The sequence below is a fragment of the Scyliorhinus torazame genome, chromosome 29 (genome assembly GCF_047496885.1).
Source record: "Scyliorhinus torazame isolate Kashiwa2021f chromosome 29, sScyTor2.1, whole genome shotgun sequence".
NCBI lineage: Eukaryota > Metazoa > Chordata > Chondrichthyes > Carcharhiniformes > Scyliorhinidae > Scyliorhinus > Scyliorhinus torazame.
Window position 1 is genome coordinate 10,983,310 of NC_092735.1, and position 19,898 is coordinate 11,003,207.

The following is a 19,898-nucleotide window of genomic DNA, read 5'->3' on the forward strand; positions in this document are numbered from 1 at the left end:
CACAATTCCCTCAGAAACATCTTACCCTAATTTCAAAAATGTTCCACCTTTTATAATCTTTACCCAAACTGTTCAACTGCATGCAGCCAAACAAAAATCCTTTTACAATGTCTTTGCAAATTAGATTATTGTTCCTCGTTTTGTGGGAAAGCGTTCTTACGTGTTAAAACATTGTTTAACTTCCTTCTTTCTCATAACACCAACTCAGAATCTATGCCTTCAGTAAATAATTTACTTACCAATTTTACACTATTTAGCCCCTCAAAACCACCTATTTTGAAAAGCTCGTTCATATCCCCTCAGCCATCTCTCTTCCAGGGAGAAAAGTGGCAATTTTTATTCGTTTATAGCAATTCGATTCATTGGTCTACTTTTTCTTCCATATTCTAGAAACACAGGGTGAAAGGAGGCCATTTGGCCCAGTGCCTCTACTGGCTCTTTGAAAGAGCAGTTTGTTTGCTGCCATTTCCCCATTTTGCAACCCTGCAAATTGCTCATACTGAAGTAGCATCCAACTCCCTTTTCCGATCAGCTGCCACCACCTTTCAAGTAATGTTTCGGAACCGACAATGCTGAATTTAAAATGATCTTCCCTCGGCTCTTTTGCCAATGATTATGAACCTACGAGTTCTGCTTATTATCCCACTTACCAGAGGAAAAAGTGTTTATCTATTCTATCCAAAGTCAACAATCTGAACTTTTCCAACATCTCCTCATAACTGAAGACCTTCATCACTAGTATCATAGTAATCCTCCTCTGTTCCCTTTCTACGGTCTTTGCGGCTTTCCAAGTGTTGTGCCCAGAATTACCTATAATACTCCAGCCAAGGCCTAACAAGTGATTTATAACGTTTCAGCACGATTTCTTTGTTTTTATTATATTCCTCTATTATTAACTAAATAGCGCACCAAAACCTTATCAACTTGTTCTACCACCTTTAAAGAATTGTTTATATGGGTGCCAAGTTCTCGCTGCTCATTTATTACACTTTTCAAATTATAATTTTCTATCATTGCAATCATATCTTTGCATCAAGATGATAGATTAAAATCACGTATAATCATTCCCATTTAACGAAACGGTGACCTGTGGAACAAATCCAATAAATAAACTCTTTACAAAAAAAAACTTGGTGAAGTTTTACTACTCTTCATCTTATAAGCTATAATTACCTGCAGTCTTTTGGGAGGTCAAGCCACCAGTAAGCAAATTTTCAATAAAGGATACTAACTTCTCAACACTCACGGTACCTTGGTATACATGAGGCTATGGTTGTTTACCCTAGGCATTGCTTAATTTGATATCTCTGATGTTCCAAGAAACACAAGGGGGTTAAACTTTGGGGTTTACACTGTGTTAAATAAACCTTTCTTTAAACAAATGTGCGGCAGGGCCGAAATTCCTAACTTGGACCATAGAAATTACAGCTGAAGTCTTTTGTAATCAGGCTAAACTGACTAAGCTTAGCTGTTGCAATGCAGATAAATGCTGATGTAACGCAAGATGTAAACGCAAGATGTGGAAAACTGAAAGATTATTTAGAAGCTGAACCCAATTTCTATTTTTTTTAAAAATAGCACGAAAGATAAATATTTACATATTTCAAGGAATCTTCAACTGCCCCATAACATTACAAAAATTATAAAAAAGGTTACAGTAGAGGGCCATTCAGCCCATCACATCAGTGCAGCCCACAGAAGGGACCACCTATTCCCGTAACAGCCTCCCCGAACAGGCGCCGGAATGTGGCGACTAGGGGCTTTTCACAGTAACTTCATTTGAAGCCTACTTGTGACAATAAGCGATTTTCATTTCATTACATTCATTGCCACTCCCCTGTCCTTTCTTCCCGCTAAACCTGTAAACTTTCCCTTTTCAGATAATGATCCAATTCAGTCTCGAATGCCTGATTTGTATCTGCCTCCACCACACACAGGCAGTGAATTCTGGTTGCTAATCACTAGCTGTGGGAAGTTTTTTTTTTTCTTTCAGCCCCACACTCTTTCTGATAGTTCCTGCACTTTTGTCAGTGCGGATGTAAAGTTAATTCAATGCCATGATTAAAATTCAAACATATAAAGACTTCCGGGTGCGGCTATGCAGAGCTAGGTCGCATATTCGGCAGCTCCTGCTCGGAACGGACTTTTGGGCTCGTTACAGGGCCCCCACGGCATTTGTTTGACATTTCCCGGTGTGGGAAGAAGGCTGCAATATTCCCCCGACAGTGTCCCCCAGGAAGGGTATGTCTCTTGGTTGCCAGACACACGCAGAAACAGTAAAAGATTTGGCTGCAACTGCAGGATAAACAGGGCCTCTTCCAGCATGCAGGCGGGGGAAGGGCAAGCTTAAAGCTGCAAGCTGACCTGAGGGCCTGTATCAAAAGTGAATTCTAGCAGCAGAGGGAACAACTGTGAAAAGACCTCATCAAGGCCACTGAAGGGACTTCCGGTTGCGGTGATGCCTAGCTAGCCGCACACTTCGGCGGCTCCAGCTCCGACGGACCTTCGGGCTCTTTTAAGAGCCCCAACGGGGAATTTTTCGACGACGCAACCCGGTGTGGGGTGTGTGAGAAGGGAGTCCCCCCCAAACGAAGGAGGAAAAAACCGGCGGCGGCGGCTGCAGCGCGAAGAATCGTCGACCAAAGGGTCAGAAAGAGAGAAGTACAAGATGGCGGCGGAGAAAGCGCAGGCGACATGGGAGCCTGAGCAGGATGAAATTGTGAGACGGTGCGTGGAGCTGCTGAAGAGGGAGGTGCTGACCCCGTTGCTACAGGCAATTGAGGGGCTCAAGGAGACACTAAAGACCCAGGAGACAGAGCTCCGCGTGGTGGAGCAGAAGGTGACAGATATTGAGGACGAGATCCTGGGCCTGGCGGTTAAGACACAGACGCACGAGGCACTTCATAAAAAGTGTACTGAAAGGATCGAGGCCCTAGAAAATGGAGCGCGAAGGAAGAACCTTCGGATACTGGGTCTCCCTGAGGGTGTGGAAGGAGTGGACTGTGGAGCGTACGCAAGTACGATGCTGAGCTCACTGATGGGTGCTGAGGCCCCTACGGGCCCCTTGGAGGTGGAGTGGGCAAATCGGATTCCGGCGAGAAGACCAAAAGCGGGAGAACCACCCAGGACGATAATCGTGCGATTAATCATTAAACTGGAGCAGATAAAGTTTGCCCTGAGAGGATCGGCTCAAGGGTTCACCAGGCGGTGGCAGCCATTTCTCGATTACCTAGGGGAACGTTAGAGGGAAGACAGATGACCAGCAGCAGCAACCCAGGGGGGAGGGGGGGGGGGGAAGAGGAGGGGTGGTGGGGGTTTTAGTTTAGTTTAGGTCAAAGATAAAGGGGTTTTGTTACTTTGTGTATTGTTAAAAATTTCTGTATTGTTATTGTTGCGTTTGCTTTGTAAGAGGGGAAAAATTGTTGTTTGGGAAAAAAATTTCAATAAAACATTTAAAAAAAAAAAATTCAAACATATATAGCAGTAAAATATTTATAGCGCTGGATTACACAGTGGATGTATACAGACAGTAATCCTTCTACAGTATTTGCGACAGGCCTGTAAACTTTAAAATTAGAAGGAATTCAAGTTAGTATATAAATTTTGGTGCTGATATATAGGCTTCAGTATTAGTTGTGTGAATCAACAACATGACATGCTCTTGGAAACCCATTTCATGCAACAATCTTTAGTACCACAAATAAGGAAATAAGCCTGTACCTTTCAAAAAAACCTTCTACATTCTTAAATGACAAATCAGAACATCAATTTCATAAAACATAACCTGTGGAATACTGTAGAGGCAGTTGACATAAAGTGCACTTTAAGTGTGCGTATAATTTTATAGAGAAAAGTGATTAATTCAAATGTCTGTATAGGTTAATTTGCAAAGATTGTAGAAACCGAAGTTGCCTGATGTTCCACACGGTGAAGCATGGAATTGAAAGGAGGGAATAGCAAGAATGTTACCTTGGGGTGTTTACATACTTGTCCTGCAAGCCCATTCAAGCCTTGCACTGTAAATGGTTGACAACTTGATGCTAGTCTTCCCCCTTGCTCAGCATGGGGGATGCTACGGTGGAGATGGGAGAAAAGAGAATTGTAGGAATGGATTTTTTTTTTTAAGAAATGGAACACCTAGTTGAGAATTAGTTTGCAATGGTCCACCACTATCTTAAAGAAACTGGAAGGACATCAAGGCCCTAGAATAAAACTTGTGCACCCAAATTTTGTTCCAACAATAACAAAATGGTTATATTTATGAAATTACAGTCTTATCATTGAATGCAGAAGAAAATTCCTCATACAGGAACAAGTCAATATTTAAGTTAAAATTCAAGATAAAGCTAATTTCAACTTTTCCACACAGGTGCATTTTGCTTACGAGTTGGTGGAACATGTTTCACCACTGCAGCTCAGGATGAGGCACTGTTGAAATGGTTGGGCCGCATTAACCTGAAGCGAGGGGGAAACAGAAAAGAAAACTGCACAACCAGGAATGGAAAGGAAAGATGAGCATTCAAAGCAGGCGATTCTTAGAAGCATCAATCTACGGCACTATCAGAGTCTCCTCTCTCACGTCACCTGGTTCTAGATGTAGAATAGGAAAGCGAGTATAGAAATAGGCTCTCTGAAAGCTTTTTATCTCTGCAACAGATACAGAGACATCAAGACAAAAATAAGAAATAAAAATAAGTCGTTAAAAAAAAAAATCCCACTAACAATGAGAACTACAAGATACACAAGATTTAGTCTGGTCTCTTTTGGTAGTTAGTCAATTGTAATTAATCATTTAGCAATTACGTATTCACCACCTTCAGGAGTAGGTGCTGAACACAGAACAAGCATTCCTCTAAAAAGGGTGGGCGATATCAAAGACAGAAATGCCACTTATCATTTCTTAAATTTCAAATTATTGAACAGTATTAACAGAGGACTGCAAACAGATCACCTGCCTATCTTTTGAGAAATTGTGCCCTATTGGGGGGTTTGGAAATGGGAATGTGGAGCTAAAGATATTGCAGAAAACAATGAAGAAATTGAACAGATTGAATCCTACCAAGGAATGCAATGATGTAGTTTTAGTACTATTTGTGAATTGAAATGCAAGGAAAATCTCTCACTGTACTTTCTGTTATCCCGACATCAGTCTTTGGGAAAGGTCTAGTTTATATTATTAAGGAAATGTTAAGAATGAATTTAGAAAATCAGTGTGATCAGACAAAGTCACTTGGATTTATACAAATGAAAATCATGTTTGACAAATCTATTAGAGTTTTTTTAAGGATGTAACTAGTGATCCAAAAGTCATTCAACAAGTTGCCACACTAAAAATTAATACACAAGGGTACATGGATAGAGGATTGGTTTACAAACAAGAAACAAAGAGTGGGGATAAACAGCAAATTTTGGCAGGCTGAAACTGGTGGAGTGGCACAAGGATGATGTTGGGGCCTCAACTGTTTACAATTTTTATTGATGACTTAGATAAAATGACAGAGAGTAATGTATCTAAGTTTGCCGACGACACATAGCTAAGTGGGGATGCAAGCTGAGAGAAGGACACACTAAGAGGCTTCAAAGAGACATAGAAAGGTTAAATGAGTGGGCAACAAGATGGCAGATTGACTATAATGTGGGGAAGTTTGAGATTATTCATTTTAGCAAGAACATAAAGCAGAATTGTATTTAAAAAGATGCAAACTTAACACAAAAAGCTAGCATGCAGGTATAGCAAGCAATTAGGAAGACAAGTGTAGGCTTTTTGTGCAAGGTGACTGGAGTACAAGAATAAGGAAGGCCTGCTACAATAATTTCCACCTTTAAATGAAGGATATACTTGCACCGGAGGCAGTAAAGCAAAGGCTCACTGGATTGGTCCGTGGGGTGAGAATATTGGCCGTACAGTGGTAAGTTGAGTAAATGGGTCTGTGGTCTCACAGAGTTAAGAAGAATGAGAGGTGATCTCATTGAAACATGCAAGATTATGAAGGGGCTTGAAGTGCTAGACACAGAGGTTGTTTCCCCTGGCTCTGGAACCGACACGGGAGCACGGTCTCAGGATGATCGTTTAGGACAGAGGAGGAGGAGAAATTTCTTTATCCAAAAAGGGACATAGATCTTTGGAATTCTCTACCCAAAGGGTTGCTGATGCTTTATCGTTGAATATATCTACAGCTGGAAATGAGATTTTTGGTCTCAGGGATTTGTAGAGTGGGTGATAAAGTAGGAGTTGAAGCCAAAGATCAGACATGGTTATACGGAATGGCAAACAGGCTCAAATGGTTGCACCCATTTCTTATGTCCGTGCTCAAAGTCGCCAAACCAAAGAAATCACAACAAATCATAAATGGATATATTACACATAGCAGGAAAATTATCCTTCTTAGGCTCTACCCAGCCTCTATTTTTCAATGTTGATTGTCTGAAACTCTTAAAGCAGAAGCTTAATTGGCAATTGTGATTTGGGGATGAAAACACTCCACTACTCAATCCACTAACCGCTACTTAGAAATGGGTTACTGAAAGTAATTTTTAAATTTCATTTTCTAAGCAAAACAAATTCACCCAAAGCAAAGAGGACCGGATTGGATTGTCCTTTTTGCAAGATAAAGTGGGGTCTTATATCTTGCACATTTCCACTTGACTTATTATGGTGTCATTGCATACCGTCTGTGCTAGATCCTTGTAAACGTGGCGTTACAATCAGGCACACGCTGCAAATGTTTTCAAAATTCATAGTTTAGGAAGCAACTGGAACTCTGAACTTAATTAATGAAGAATAAAAAGTGTTGCATCCTTAAATCTAGACAGCATAAGAAGTTGACCACGGTATATTGAGAACAAAAATCTGTTTAAATCAAAAAGCTACAATAAACAATAGAAGTATTTTAGACAGCCCAAGTTACTAATTTTAACATACCATCCCTCCAGAGATCAGCTATAAACTTATCAGATGACTGGTGCAGTAAAGTGGCAATGTTATCATTCAGGGGGTCCATGTTCTTCATCAGCCATTCATTTGCTTTGTAATCCACCTGTATTGCAAAGGAGATACCTTACATAAATACCTATAGAGTACAGAGGTTAATCAGCTATCAATTATTTAATCTGTCGAGTCGTGGTTATGAAGTCTGGTCAACACATTTCACTTTCATGTTCTTTGAAGGAAAGCACAACCTCAGGCAAGGAGAATAAAACAGCTCAACAACAGGGCAACTGAATGACTGGATTGTCACACATTCATTGTAATTATTTTAGGTATAACTTGTGTATTGTACTCATAGGATAAAAGGGTGTAATGCTGAAGCACCTGGGGTTGAACACAGTTTTTAATAGAGGTTTATTGAATGGTTGTAAACTGTACAAAGGCTTGATCTAGACTGACGCAAAAGCCTGTGAAGCAGTTGATGATGTCACGGACTATCACGTGACTAGACTCTTAGAGAGACCATGCAACACCACAGCAACTCTCATATACAACAAAAACCCCACCCAGTTTTGGATCTGCCTACCTTGCCAGCATAGTGAATAATGCAGAAGTCCGCTTTATCTTTTAGCTGCTTGGGTTTCTGGAACTTAGGGTGGGTCCCCTGCTCCTGCACCACCTTCTCCACAAAGCTCTTATCAGTAGCCTTGGGGAACCAACACTCTTCGTCGAGCAGAGCCAGGATACCAGGAGGACTAGCCTGAAAAAGGAAGTATTTTTTAATAAGTTAATCCCAATATACTTCTGGGGAGCTAGTTAACCGAAAGTCACAAGAGGAAAAGGACTCACAGATTTTTCAATTAGATCAATGCAAGGCTGCAAGTCGAGGCCAAAATCAATGAAGTTCCATTCAATTCCTTCGCGCTGGTATTCTTCTTGCTCCAGGATAAACATTGTGTGATTAAAGAGCTGTTGCAGCTTTTCATTTGTGTAGTTAATGCACAATTGTTCAAAGGAATTCAGCTGCAGAAGCACAAAAAAATAAAATCACTAGGAAAGAAGAGGAAGATAGCACCACGTGACAACCTAGATTCTCCAGCCAGGTGAAACGGTGTCTGAGTATTTACCCTGTCAAGTTCTTTCATAATGTTTCAATGAAATCACTTCTATTTCTTCTAAATTCAAATAGACCCAATTTACTCAAGACTCTTGGCAAAGCTTCACTCCATTGCCTCAAATAAGCATAACCTTCCTTAAACATGGAGACTAAAATTGCACACATTCCAGGTGTGCTCTTACTGAAGACCTGTACAATTATAGCAAGACTTCTTTATTCTTGCACCCCAATTCCAATCCCTTTGAAATAAAGGCCAGCGTGCTAATTATTTTCAGAATTGCTTCCTGCACCTGCATGCTAACTAAAAAAAGAAAGTTTTGAAAGCTCTGGCAGCATCTGTAGGGAAAGAAAACAGGGCTAATGTTTTGAGTCCACATGACCCTTATTCAGATCTAAAGAGGGAGAAATGTGATTATGAGGGGGTGGAACAGCAAGAAGTGGTCAATGGGAGCTGGAAGTGATTGCAATAAAGATGTAGAAAATCTTAAGAACAAGTTACAGATGGCCCAGTTGTGGGTAGGGAACAAATAATGTTTGGGATGAAAAAAAAATGATGAGAAGAACGGTTGTAGTCAATGTTGCTTAGTGAGGGATGTAACGTACTAATCGGAAGATGAGGTGCTGCTCCACCAATTTACGTTGGGTTTCACTTTACTGGAGCACTGCAACAGGTCAAGGATGGGCACGTGGGCATGAGAGCTAAATGGTGAGTTTAAATGGCAAGCCCTCCCTCCTACACCATTCCTGCAGCCACGTGTTCATCTGCACTCTCTCCCTATTCCTAGCCCCGCTATCACGTGGCACCGGCAACAAACCAGAGATGACAACTCTGTCTGTCCTGGCTTTTAACTTCCAGCCTAACTCCCTAAACTCGTTTATTACCTCCACACCCCTTTTCCTACCTACGTCGTTGGTACCAATGTGCACCACGACTTCTGGCTGCTCCCCCTCCCCCTTAAGGACCCTGAAGACACGATCCGAGACATCCCTAGCCCTGGCACCCGGGAGGCAACATACCTTCCGGGAGTCTCGCTCGCGACCACAAAATCTCCTATCTATTCCCCTAACCATTGAATCTCCTACTACTATTGCTTTTCTATTCTCCCCCCTTCCCTTCTGAGCCCCAGAGCCAGACTCAGTGTCAGAGACCTGGCCGCTAGGGCCTTCCCCCGGTAGGTCATCCCCCCCCCCCAACAGCATCCAAAACGGTATACTTGTTTTGAAGGGGAACGGCCACGAGGGATCCCTGCACTGTCTGCCTGTTTGTTTTCTTTCCCCTGACTGTAACCCAGCTACTCTTGTCCTGTACCTTGGGTGTGGTTACCTCCCTGTAACTCTTCTCTATAACCCCCTCTGCCTCCCGGATGATCCGAAGTTCATCCAGCTCCAGTTCCCTAACACGGTCTTTGAGGAGCTGGAGTTGGGTGCACATCCGGCAGGTATAGTCAGCGGGGACACCGGTGGTATCCCTCACCACCCACATCCTACAGGAGGAGCATGCAACTGGCTTAGCCACCATCCCCTCTTACCTTACAGAATATAGCTGCCCTGTGGACCAACTAAACCTCCGCTCTCCGACTCTGCTCCCAGTCAGCTGCACTCTCTGTAAACTCCTGGCTCCCTTCTCGCTCTTTGTGGAAATGTAGGAAACAAAATGAAAGGAGCACCTTACTCCCTCCTCACCTAACTCCCTCAGTCACCAAACTCTCACTATAGCACTCAAATGCACCAAATTCAGCACTCCCTCAGTCACCAAACTCTCACTATAGCACTCAAATGCACCAAATTCAGCACTCCCTCAGTCACCAAACTCTCACTATAGCACTCAAATGCACCAAATTCAGCACTCCCTCAATCACCAAACTCTCACTATAGCACTCAAATGCACCAATTTCTGCACTCAGTGCAAACAAAGTCTGCACTGTGGAGGATCACTTTTATACTGTAAATCTAGCCTCTGAATACTGGCCTAATCCAATTAACTAATTAACAAGCTCCAGCTGAAAGTACCTACAAGTAGAACCTTTGTTTAAAGCTGATTGAAAATTCACCTTCTTCTAAACCAAACAGCAACTTTTAAGTTAATTAAATAAAAGAAAGACTAGACTTTAGATAAAAATGAAGCCTTTATATCCCTCAGTCACCAAACACTCACTATAGCACTCAAATGCACCAAATTCAGCACTCAGTGCAAACAAAACCTTGTGTCTAGTCACATCCTCAAAGAATTCAATGAGGCTTGTTAGGCATGACCTGCCCCTCACAAAGCCATGCTGACTATCTTTAATCAAACTATGTTTTTCGAAATAATCATAAATCCTATCTCTCAGAATCCTTTCCAATATTTTGCTCACCACAGACGCAAGACTGATGGGTCTGTAATTCCCAGGATTTCCCTATTCCTTTTCTTGAACAGGGGAACAACATTCGACTCCCTCCAATCATCCGGTACTACTCCAGTGGAGAGTGAGGACGCAAAGATCATCGCCAACGGCGCAGCAATCTCCTCCCTCGCTTCCCGTAGTAACCTTGGGTATATCCCGTCAGGCCCAGGGGACTTATCTATCCTGATGCTTTTCAAAATTTCTAGCACATCCTCCTTCTTAATATCACCTGTTCGAGTCTATTAACCTGGTTCACACTGTTCTCATGAGCAACAAGGTCCCTCTCTCGAGTGAATACTGAAGCAAAATATTCATTTAGGGCCTCCCCCATCCCCTTAGACTCTAGGCACAAGTTCTCTCCACCACCCCTGATCGCCCCTACTCTCACTCTGATCTCCTCTTATTTCGCACATACATGTAGAACGCTTTGGGATTTTCCCTAATCCTTCCCGCCAGGGCATTTTCATGCCCCCTTTTAGCTCTCCTCAGTCCATTTTTGAGTTCCTTCCCGGCTACCTTGTAACCCTCTAGAGCCGAGTCAGATCTTTGCTTCCTCAACCTTACATAAGCTTCCTTCTTCCTCTTTTGTTTTTTCTCAGTACTCTTCCTTTTTTTAATAAATGTTTTTAATCGAGGTTTTGGTTTACAGAGCAGAAATATAAAGATGGACAAACATTAGGAGATGAAACAAAAGCAAAGAAAGAAAGCAAAATAAAAATGTAAAACTATTTACACATAACATCGGCTTCACCTGTTCAAATATATACATCGCAGTTTCCTTTGTGTTTCCTCCTGGCAGTATTTGCAGGGGCAATTGTGGTCCCCTGCTTTTTGCCTCCCATCGGTTTTCTCTTTGACTTTTCCTCTCCTCCTCCTCCCCTCCCCTCTCCTCTCCTCTCCCCATTCAGGTTGTTGCACCTGCCCCCTCCTTTTGTAGATCATGTTTCTCTTATTGGGCTTGGTTGAGTTCGATGTTTCCCTGACCACCCCCTCCCCCCCCCCCACATCACCTTCCTTGCTGTGTCGTGGCTATCCCCTCCTGATCTTTGGCTTCCTAGTTGTTGACTACAAACAGGTCTTGGAACAACCCAGTGAATGGTTCCCACGTTTTGTGGAAGCCTTCTTCTGACCCTCTAATGGCGAATTCAATTTTCTCCATTTGGGGAAATTCTGGCAGATTAGACTGCAGTCTGCAGCTTTCGCTGGGGCTGCTGACCACCAGCTGAGCAGGATTCTCTGGCAGACTATTAAGGAGGCAAAGGCAAGGGCGTCAGCCCTCCTCCCTCATTGGGCAGCCCGGTAGCACAAGTGGATAGCGCTGTGGCTTCACAGCGCCAGGGTCCCTGGTTCGATTCCCTGCTGCGTCACTATCAGCGCCAGGGTCCCAGGTTCGATTCCCTGCTGGGTCACTATCTGTGCGGAGTCTGCATGTTCTCCCAGTGTCTGCGTGGGTTTCCTCCGGGTTCCTCCCACAGTCCAAAGACGTGCAGGTTAAGTGGATTGGCCATTGCTAAATTGCCCTTAGTGACCAAAAAGGTTAGGAGGGGTTATTGGGTTACGGGGATGGGGTGGAAGTGAGAGCCTAAGTGGGTCGGTGCAGATTTGATGGGCCAAATGGCCTCCTTCTGCGCTGTACGTTCCTCCCATGAATAGATCTGGCTGATCTGATATTCTGAAGACTGCCATTCTCAGGCATGGCTCCACCCTCACCCCCTTGGCATTGCCTCAAAGGCTGTCCAGAAACCCCCCCCCAGGGCAGACAAGTCCCCAGGGCTACATCAGGAAATGGCAGCAGAGATAGTGGATTCATTGGTTAGGATATTCCAAAATTCCATGGACACGGGAAAGGTTCCAGTGGATTGAAAAAATGCTAACATAACACTCTTATTCAAAAAAGGAGGGAGGCCAGACCAGTTAGTTTACCATCTGTTGTTGGAGGTTGTTAGTCAATTATCAAGGACATAATATCAGGACATTTGGAAAGACAAAGCACTATCCATCAGAGTCAGCATGGTTTTACTACGGGCAAATCATGCTTAACTAATTTGCTCGAGATCTTCGAAGATGTAACAAGCAAAGTCTGGACTTCTGGAACACGTTTGATAAGGTCAATTCACAAGGTGCGATCACATGGGATTAGGGGTAATTTATTAACTTGGGTAGATGACTGGCTGACGGACTGGAGACAGAGTCGGGATAAATGGGTCTTTTTCTGGATGGCAAGATGTAACTAGTGGGGTGTCACAGGGTTCAGTCCTTGGGCCCCAGCTATTTACAATCTACATTAATGACTTGGATACAGGGATAGAAGGTTCTATAGCCAAATTTGCAGATGACACAAAAATAGGTGGGACAGTAAGTTGAAATGAACATGGATAAGTGTGAGGTCATGCATTTTGGAATGGAAAGGCAATTTATCTAAATGGGAAGAGACTGCGGATCGCTCCGATGCAGAGAGATCTGGGCCTCCTCGTGCATGAGTCACAGAAAACGAGCATGCAGGTGCAGCAGGTAATAAGGAAAGCAAATGGAATGTTGCCATTTATAACAAAAGGAACTGAGTATAAAGATAAGGAAGTGTTGTTACAACTATACAAGGCATTGGTAAGACCGCACCTGGAGTATTGTGCACAGTTTTGGTCCCCTCATTTGAGGAACGATTTAGTGGCATTGGAGGCAGTTTAGAGGAGGTTCACTAGATTGGTTCCAGAGATGAGGGGTTTGTCGTACGATGAGAGATTGAATAGTTTGGCCTATACTCTCTAGACTTTAGAAGCATGAGGGGAGATCGAATTGAGGAATACAAGGTGCTAAAAAGTATGGATAAAGTAGGCGTGGTGCTGATGCTTCCTCTTGTGGGGCATTCTAAAACGAGACATCATAATCTTAGAATAAGAGGTAGCAAATTTAAAACAAATTTGAGGAAAAACTACTTCTGCCAAAGGGTTGTGAATCTGTGGAATTTGCTACCCCAGTGTGATGGATGCAGGGACAGTGAGTAAATTTGAGGAGTTAAGACAGATTTTTAATTGGCAATGGGTTGAAGGGTTATGGAGAACAGGCAGGGTGGTGGAGTTGAGGCCACGATGGGATCAGCCATGATCACATTGAGGGTGTTAGGCCCGAGAGGTTAAATTGCCCACTCCCGCTCCTAAATCATGTTTTCTCGGGAGGAGATGCTTTGGCTGATTTCGCAATCCAGCTCTTGGCCTGTAACATTGTAGGTAGCAGATGAGGAACATATCAGCCATGATAGAATGGCGGAGCAGACTCGATGGCCCGCATGGCCTAATTCTGCTCCTATATCTTATGAACTTAAGCTTGAACGATTTCAATCCAATTCCTAGTGGCCGTATACTCAGATGAATGCCATCTTTAACTTGGGGGACAAATTGGCAATGTCTCTCAGGCTGATGTCATGATGGTTAGTGTGGGGGAGGGGGAACCACCACACTGGTATAGAATTTGATGGCAGAGTCACAGGTTAAAAGGGCACTATTCTGAAACTAATAATATTACGCCAGATCGGAGAGTGGATCAATATGTAGCACTCTATTACTCGGAACTCAAATACATCACTTGGCCAAGTCACATTTTTACGAAGTTGCTCTCCAACTGGAAAGGGCTCTGAAGTGTGAATATGAAATTCAATCACATAAGTATTGCAGTTCTAAAGACACCAAAAAACATGCTGCTCATTGACAAAGAGTGTATCATATTTTGGGTTCAACAGATTTCAGGACGGAATGCTGAGTTCAGAAATCAACCCAATGCTCAGGTATTTACCATCTTAATGTCAAGTCCTTGAAGCACATTCCAACCATTCGAAGGCTACTTTACATTCAGTATTCTCCCCATTATCCATTACCCATGTTCTCCAAAGTTAAACTGTAGGGAAATTGGCATTTGTCACTCCTTACAGGAAACAGAACACTGTAAATACTCCAGAAACGTCAGCTGAGATGCAGTGCCAGAATTGCCACAAAAGGCTGTTCTTGACCTTCTGACTAGAAATCTACCCCAACTTGAAACATCTCCAATGAAACAATTAAGCAATTTCAAGGTACCTCGAAGATCTCAAAGCCAGCAATATCCAAAATGCCCACAAAGGAGGCACCCTGTCTTTTGGTTCTATCCAGAGCTTTGTTGATGCGCATCACCAGCCAACGGAAGAAACGCTCATAAGTGGCTTTGGCCAAAGCCTCAACAGCAAAGTCAGCCTAAATGTAAAAAAAAATAAATCCAAGTCAGCTCAGCTACTTATTGATTAAAAACCCAAGAGACGAAAGTGAGAAATCAAATAAAACAAAGTACACCAAATTTTGATAAAACTATGTATTGCAAGCAGAAATCATTTTAAAACAGTAAATCCCATATGAAGACAGAGCAATGGATTTTGCAGTCATGATCTCCCAAAATAGTACGGGTGGCCCGGTAGCACTCCAAATAGCACCAGGGACCCAGGTTCGATTCCAAGCTTGGGTCACTGTCTTTGAGGAGTCTGCACACTCTCTCCAAGTCTGCGTGAGTTTCCTCCGGGTGCACAGGTTTCCTCCCACAAGACCCAAAAGACGTGCTTGTTAGGTGACTTGGACATTATGAATTCTCCCTCAGTGTACACGAACATGCGATGGAATGTGGCAATTAGGGAATTTTCACAGTAACTTCATTGCAGTGTTAATGTAAGCCTACTTGTGACACTAATAAAGATTATTATAATAAAATATGCCCGATTAGGAGGTTTGCAAATACCTATCAAAGAACTACAAATGCGATAATAGCATAACATTCAATAGATTATTAACACATGTCTATTTGGATCAATCAGATTGCTGACTTCAGTCAGGTATTTCTTCTCGTTAGACCTATTCCAACCTTAAAATAGTCCAAATCTCTCACTCCTGACAGATTCACTGAGAATCTGGCACAGAAATAAATGCTTGAAATAATGGCAATGATTATTTCACAATACAGATGGTCATGCTGAGTCTATTCCAACAATATCCAAGATCTGCAGATACCCACCAATTGGTTATAATAATAATCTTTATTATTGTCACAAGTAGGCTTTAGTCAACATTCCATGATACTACCTGCACATCTTTTTTTTTAAATAAATTTAGAGTACCCAATTATTTTTTTTCCAATTAAGGGACAATTTAGTGTGACCAATCCACCTACCCTGCACATCTTTGGTTGAGGGGGCGGAACCTACGCAAACATGGGGAGAATATGCAAACTCCACACGGACAGTGACCCAGAGCCAGGATCAAACCTGGGACCTCGGCGCTGTGAGGCAGCAGTGCTAACCCACTGCGCCACCGTGCTGCCCAACCTGCACATCTTCTGATTTAGCACCAATTCACTGGCCAAGCACTCAATTAAGCAGCAGCAAAATGAAGGGAGAGATGATCTTTCTCAGCCATTGTGAATTTATTTGGTTGAGAAAACAGATCCTCAGGAACAGGTTCTATCTGATCTGTGAACACAAAACATAGTGTGCAGCAGGAGACCATTCAGCCCATCGAGTCTGCACCAACCCACTTAAACCTTCACTTCCACCCTATCCACGTAACCCACTAACCTCTAACCTTTTTTGGTCACTAAGGGCAATTTTATCACGGCCAATCCACCTAACCTGCACGTCTTTGGACTGCGGGAGGAAACTGGAGCACCTGGAGGAAACCCACGCAGACACGGAGAGAACATGCAGACTCCGCACAGACAGTGACCCAGCAGGAAGTCAAACTTGGGACCCTGGCGCTGTGAAGCCAGTGCTAATCACTTGTGGTACCATGCTGCTCAGTTGATGAAGGAGCCATGCTCCGAAGGATAGTGATTGCAAATAAATCTGTTGGACTTTAACCTGGTGTTATAAGACTTCTCACTGTGCTCTATTAGTTGTCATTATTGGAGCATAATGTAGTGTGGGTTTCACAACATATACAACTTAAGGAAGTCCAATTTCAAAACAGGACGTACTTTTTCAGAAAAAAACCAGAAAGCCCTTCTTAGTCCCTCACTGTGGAAAAACACCTCTGTGCTTCCTGTGATAGCTCACTGCAGACTGGCAACACATAGCTATTAAGATTTAAACCTACATGTTAACTATCCAATCCAGTTGGTGAAGCTTTCAGGTACTGCGGCAGCCTTTGACCCAGAAACAGTAGAGTAGGAAAAGTTGCAATTACTTTCAAATGTCTGGAAACTGTGATTGGTTTTCAGAATGTTTGAAAATGAGTTGCATCAATTGTAACGGAATCAATTGTGATTTTCTTGGATAAATAGAAATACTGATCCATGTGCCTCGGCGATCCTCGACATGGAAGCAGCACCAAGGAAGCAGTATCAAAAGAAAGGAAGTTAAGACAGAAGCTGTGTGGTTGATAGACACCAAGAAGTGCTGGAGGCAAAAGTCATTCAGCATACAGGCGCTGCACAAAGAAATCGTGCAGCAGGACACAGTTATCAACTTCATGGCACTGAAGTAGGCCATTTTCCAGGATCATATTTTTATCTCATCAAACATTCTTCATTCATTGGACTGTTTTATTGGACCGATTGGCACCGTTTATAATGTGCCCACAATGCAGAAGGGGACACCAGGATGGACATGCGTTTAAATCCCCTTCTGCACAGCTGAGAGACCTTGAATTCGAAATTGATGGAAGACCCTTGTTCTGCCCAGCAACAGCACGAGGCTGCATCTTAAAACGGCCCCCTGGCCAGGAGATCGGGATATCTGCGAGTCAAGACCCTGGCAGTGGGATATATGGCACAACTGTATTGCAAAGACTTATGAAAGAATGAAATAATATATTAATAAAATGGCCAAGGCAGGCAAAGAAACCAGAATAGGAGGAATAAAAGAAATGTATAAATTAGATTAGCGTCCCCACACACACAGCAGGACAAAGATGACATTAACACCTCATCTAGCAAACACAGAAATAAACGCATAGCACAGCCACAGACATCGGAGGTCGATTTAGTTAAGGAGACACATCAGGGGGATAATGGGAAACACATTAAAGAAGGGAAGGACACTCGGAGCAAGCACAGATAATCTCATCAACACGAACACACTCCATACAGATGCAAATTGACACGGGAGGGACACTCTGAGCAAGCACAGATAATCTCATTAACATGGACACACACCATACAGATGCAAATTAACAAAGATGCATATTCTCAGTTTAAACCTGTCTGAGAGATCTAAATCAAAACTACCCTTTGACTATTATGTATGAGCAAATGTTCCCGCTCGAATTTGGATTCCTATAAAAATCCAGAGCGAATGTGTAATTGTTGAGATCAACGTGGGCCAAGCCACTGTTTGAGCTGGCTGCATGGGTCTCCCTGAAGGCTTCAGTAATTGTACAATAAAGAACAACGCTTTGAACCTTGCCTTGAGACTCGGCCTCTTGACTGTACTGGTACAAGGGATTTTTCCCTACAACAAAATGGCGCTGCGAGCAGGGTTTGATATCTGACTTCTCAAGCCAGGATCAAATTCAAACCAATCTGATAAAAATCCAGGGCAGTCAACAACGGGTACAAGTCTCCGTTCAAAGTAAGGTACCTTTAAGGGCTAGGGTTTGTCTGTTTAAATTGTATAATCTTGCCTAAGTTTTTTTTTAAAGTAAAACAGAGAATCTTTTTGAGGGAAAGAGGACGCCAGACAGAGATACCGTGCGTTAAAGAGGTATAGGTCAAAACGACCACGTGGAAGAAGGTAAGTAAGACCTTATGTGAAACTTTTAATAGAAGTAATAGAGGACCAGAGGTAAAGATAACAGTTTTTGGGGTATTTTGATAACGGGGATAAGGAATTAAGACTAAAATAAGGATAAGAACCGCATGCAGAACTAATTGGTGTGACTAACCCAGGATTGTAAGTGAAACCGCTGTCTGTGCCAAGGCAATAGGACAAGGGAGTGCTTGACTCAAGATGCCCTACCTTAAATCGAACGTTAAGAGGAGGAATCTCCCACGCTAAGGTTGGGTGTTGAAGCGGGCACTGAGAGGCACAGGCACTCAGGGTGCAAGGCACGGACAGTGTAAATCGGGTAACAGCACAGACTCTGTAGGGGCGAACAACGCAGAGTCGACACAGTTACTAATTATAACAGGGGCTTTGATAACAGATACACATGTGTAAGTGTTGAGGAAAAGGGGACCCGATCCACCCTGACCAAGAGATACGACGACGGAGAGTCCATTAGGGGCCCGGGCGGAGTTTGATAACCTTGTTCGTCTGTAGGGAACACCACAATCCATAGCAGGGTACCAGGGAGCTGAGGCTTCCTCTTTGGGGTGATGGATCAGCCTTGCTAGTGGAGGTGGTGGCCAAGCGGGAGGCGTTGTACTTAAAGGGGCTGGGGACAGGGGCCGACAAACCCACTAAAGACCAGCACACATCCCAATAAGACAACACAAAATAGACCAAGCGTGAGGTGTCAGGAATAGTTGGGGGAGCACAGGGGCCGAGACTCACTGGGGCCCCACTACGAGACCCTACAGCAATACAGACGGTGCTGGAGCAGTATGTGGTAAGAGAGAGTTGGGGCGCTTTTACTGTTAGAACCAGCACACGGGGGTTGCAGGACTGCTAGACAGAAAAATGGCAGACCACGTTACTAAGGGAGAAACTGCAGTAGCTCTCATTTTTAAGTATTTGTTAGCCAGAGAAGCGATAGTTGCAAAGATGAAACGGAAAGGGTGGAACGCATCACAACCTTTGGAAGATCAAAGAAAATGGGTGGAAGGAGTAAAACGGGACAAAACAAAACTAATGGGAGTAATGTTGGTGACCCAGTTAGCTGGACTAATTGAGAGGGTAAATGCCTCCATGGAGGAGAGACACAAAGAGACAGAACAAATTAAGGTGTTGCAGGAGAGAGTGAGGGAATTAGAAAGCAGAAACCACACTGCGGAGATAGCGCAGAGATCAAAGGAAACAGACCCTCTGCCCTCATACGAGTCAGTGCAGAGTGATGCAACCGCTCCAGTATCAGAGTGGGACATAAAAAATTACAATCTAGCGCCAGTCACCAGAGGAGGGACAGCAGCACAACCGAAAGCAACCTATAAGCCTTTCACCCCAGGGGAAAGACAGCTGATTATGGCCTCACTGGGGAAGTTAAAACCCAGAAGCGCAAACCTGGAATTTTGGGGCGAATTAGATATACTCTGGGTAGGGCACCAGTTACATTTAAGGGACATACACCAGCTGGTCAGGGCAGCCTGTCCAGCGGATAAATGGAGGCTAGTGGCAGGAGGGCCAGCGACCCAAGCAGCACAGGACTATAATGGAGGAAGGTGGACACATGCCGTTCCTGTAACGGCTGAGATAGACGCCCAGCAGGCACCCTTCACATTATTTAAGACAGAAATCTAACGGGTCTTAGGGAACTCCCCCACTAATTGGAGCAGGATCACAAATACTAAACAAGGACGGGCGGAA

General features: G+C 43.5%; 1 protein-coding gene across 2 annotated transcripts in view; it reads right to left on the minus strand.

Annotated features, from left to right (window-relative positions):
- LOC140403854 (myosin-9-like) overlaps positions 1-19,898 on the minus strand; it is a 226,312-nt gene that overhangs the window by 81,684 nt on the left and 124,730 nt on the right. For both annotated transcript variants that reach the window (XM_072492056.1, XM_072492055.1), the window contains 4 exons: positions 14,497-14,649; positions 7,778-7,951; positions 7,515-7,688; positions 6,923-7,037 (listed from right to left, as the gene is read on the minus strand). In XM_072492056.1, coding sequence (XP_072348157.1) covers positions 6,923-7,037; positions 7,515-7,688; positions 7,778-7,951; positions 14,497-14,649 — 616 coding nt within the window. The remainder of the gene's footprint in view (positions 1-6,922; positions 7,038-7,514; positions 7,689-7,777; positions 7,952-14,496; positions 14,650-19,898) is intronic.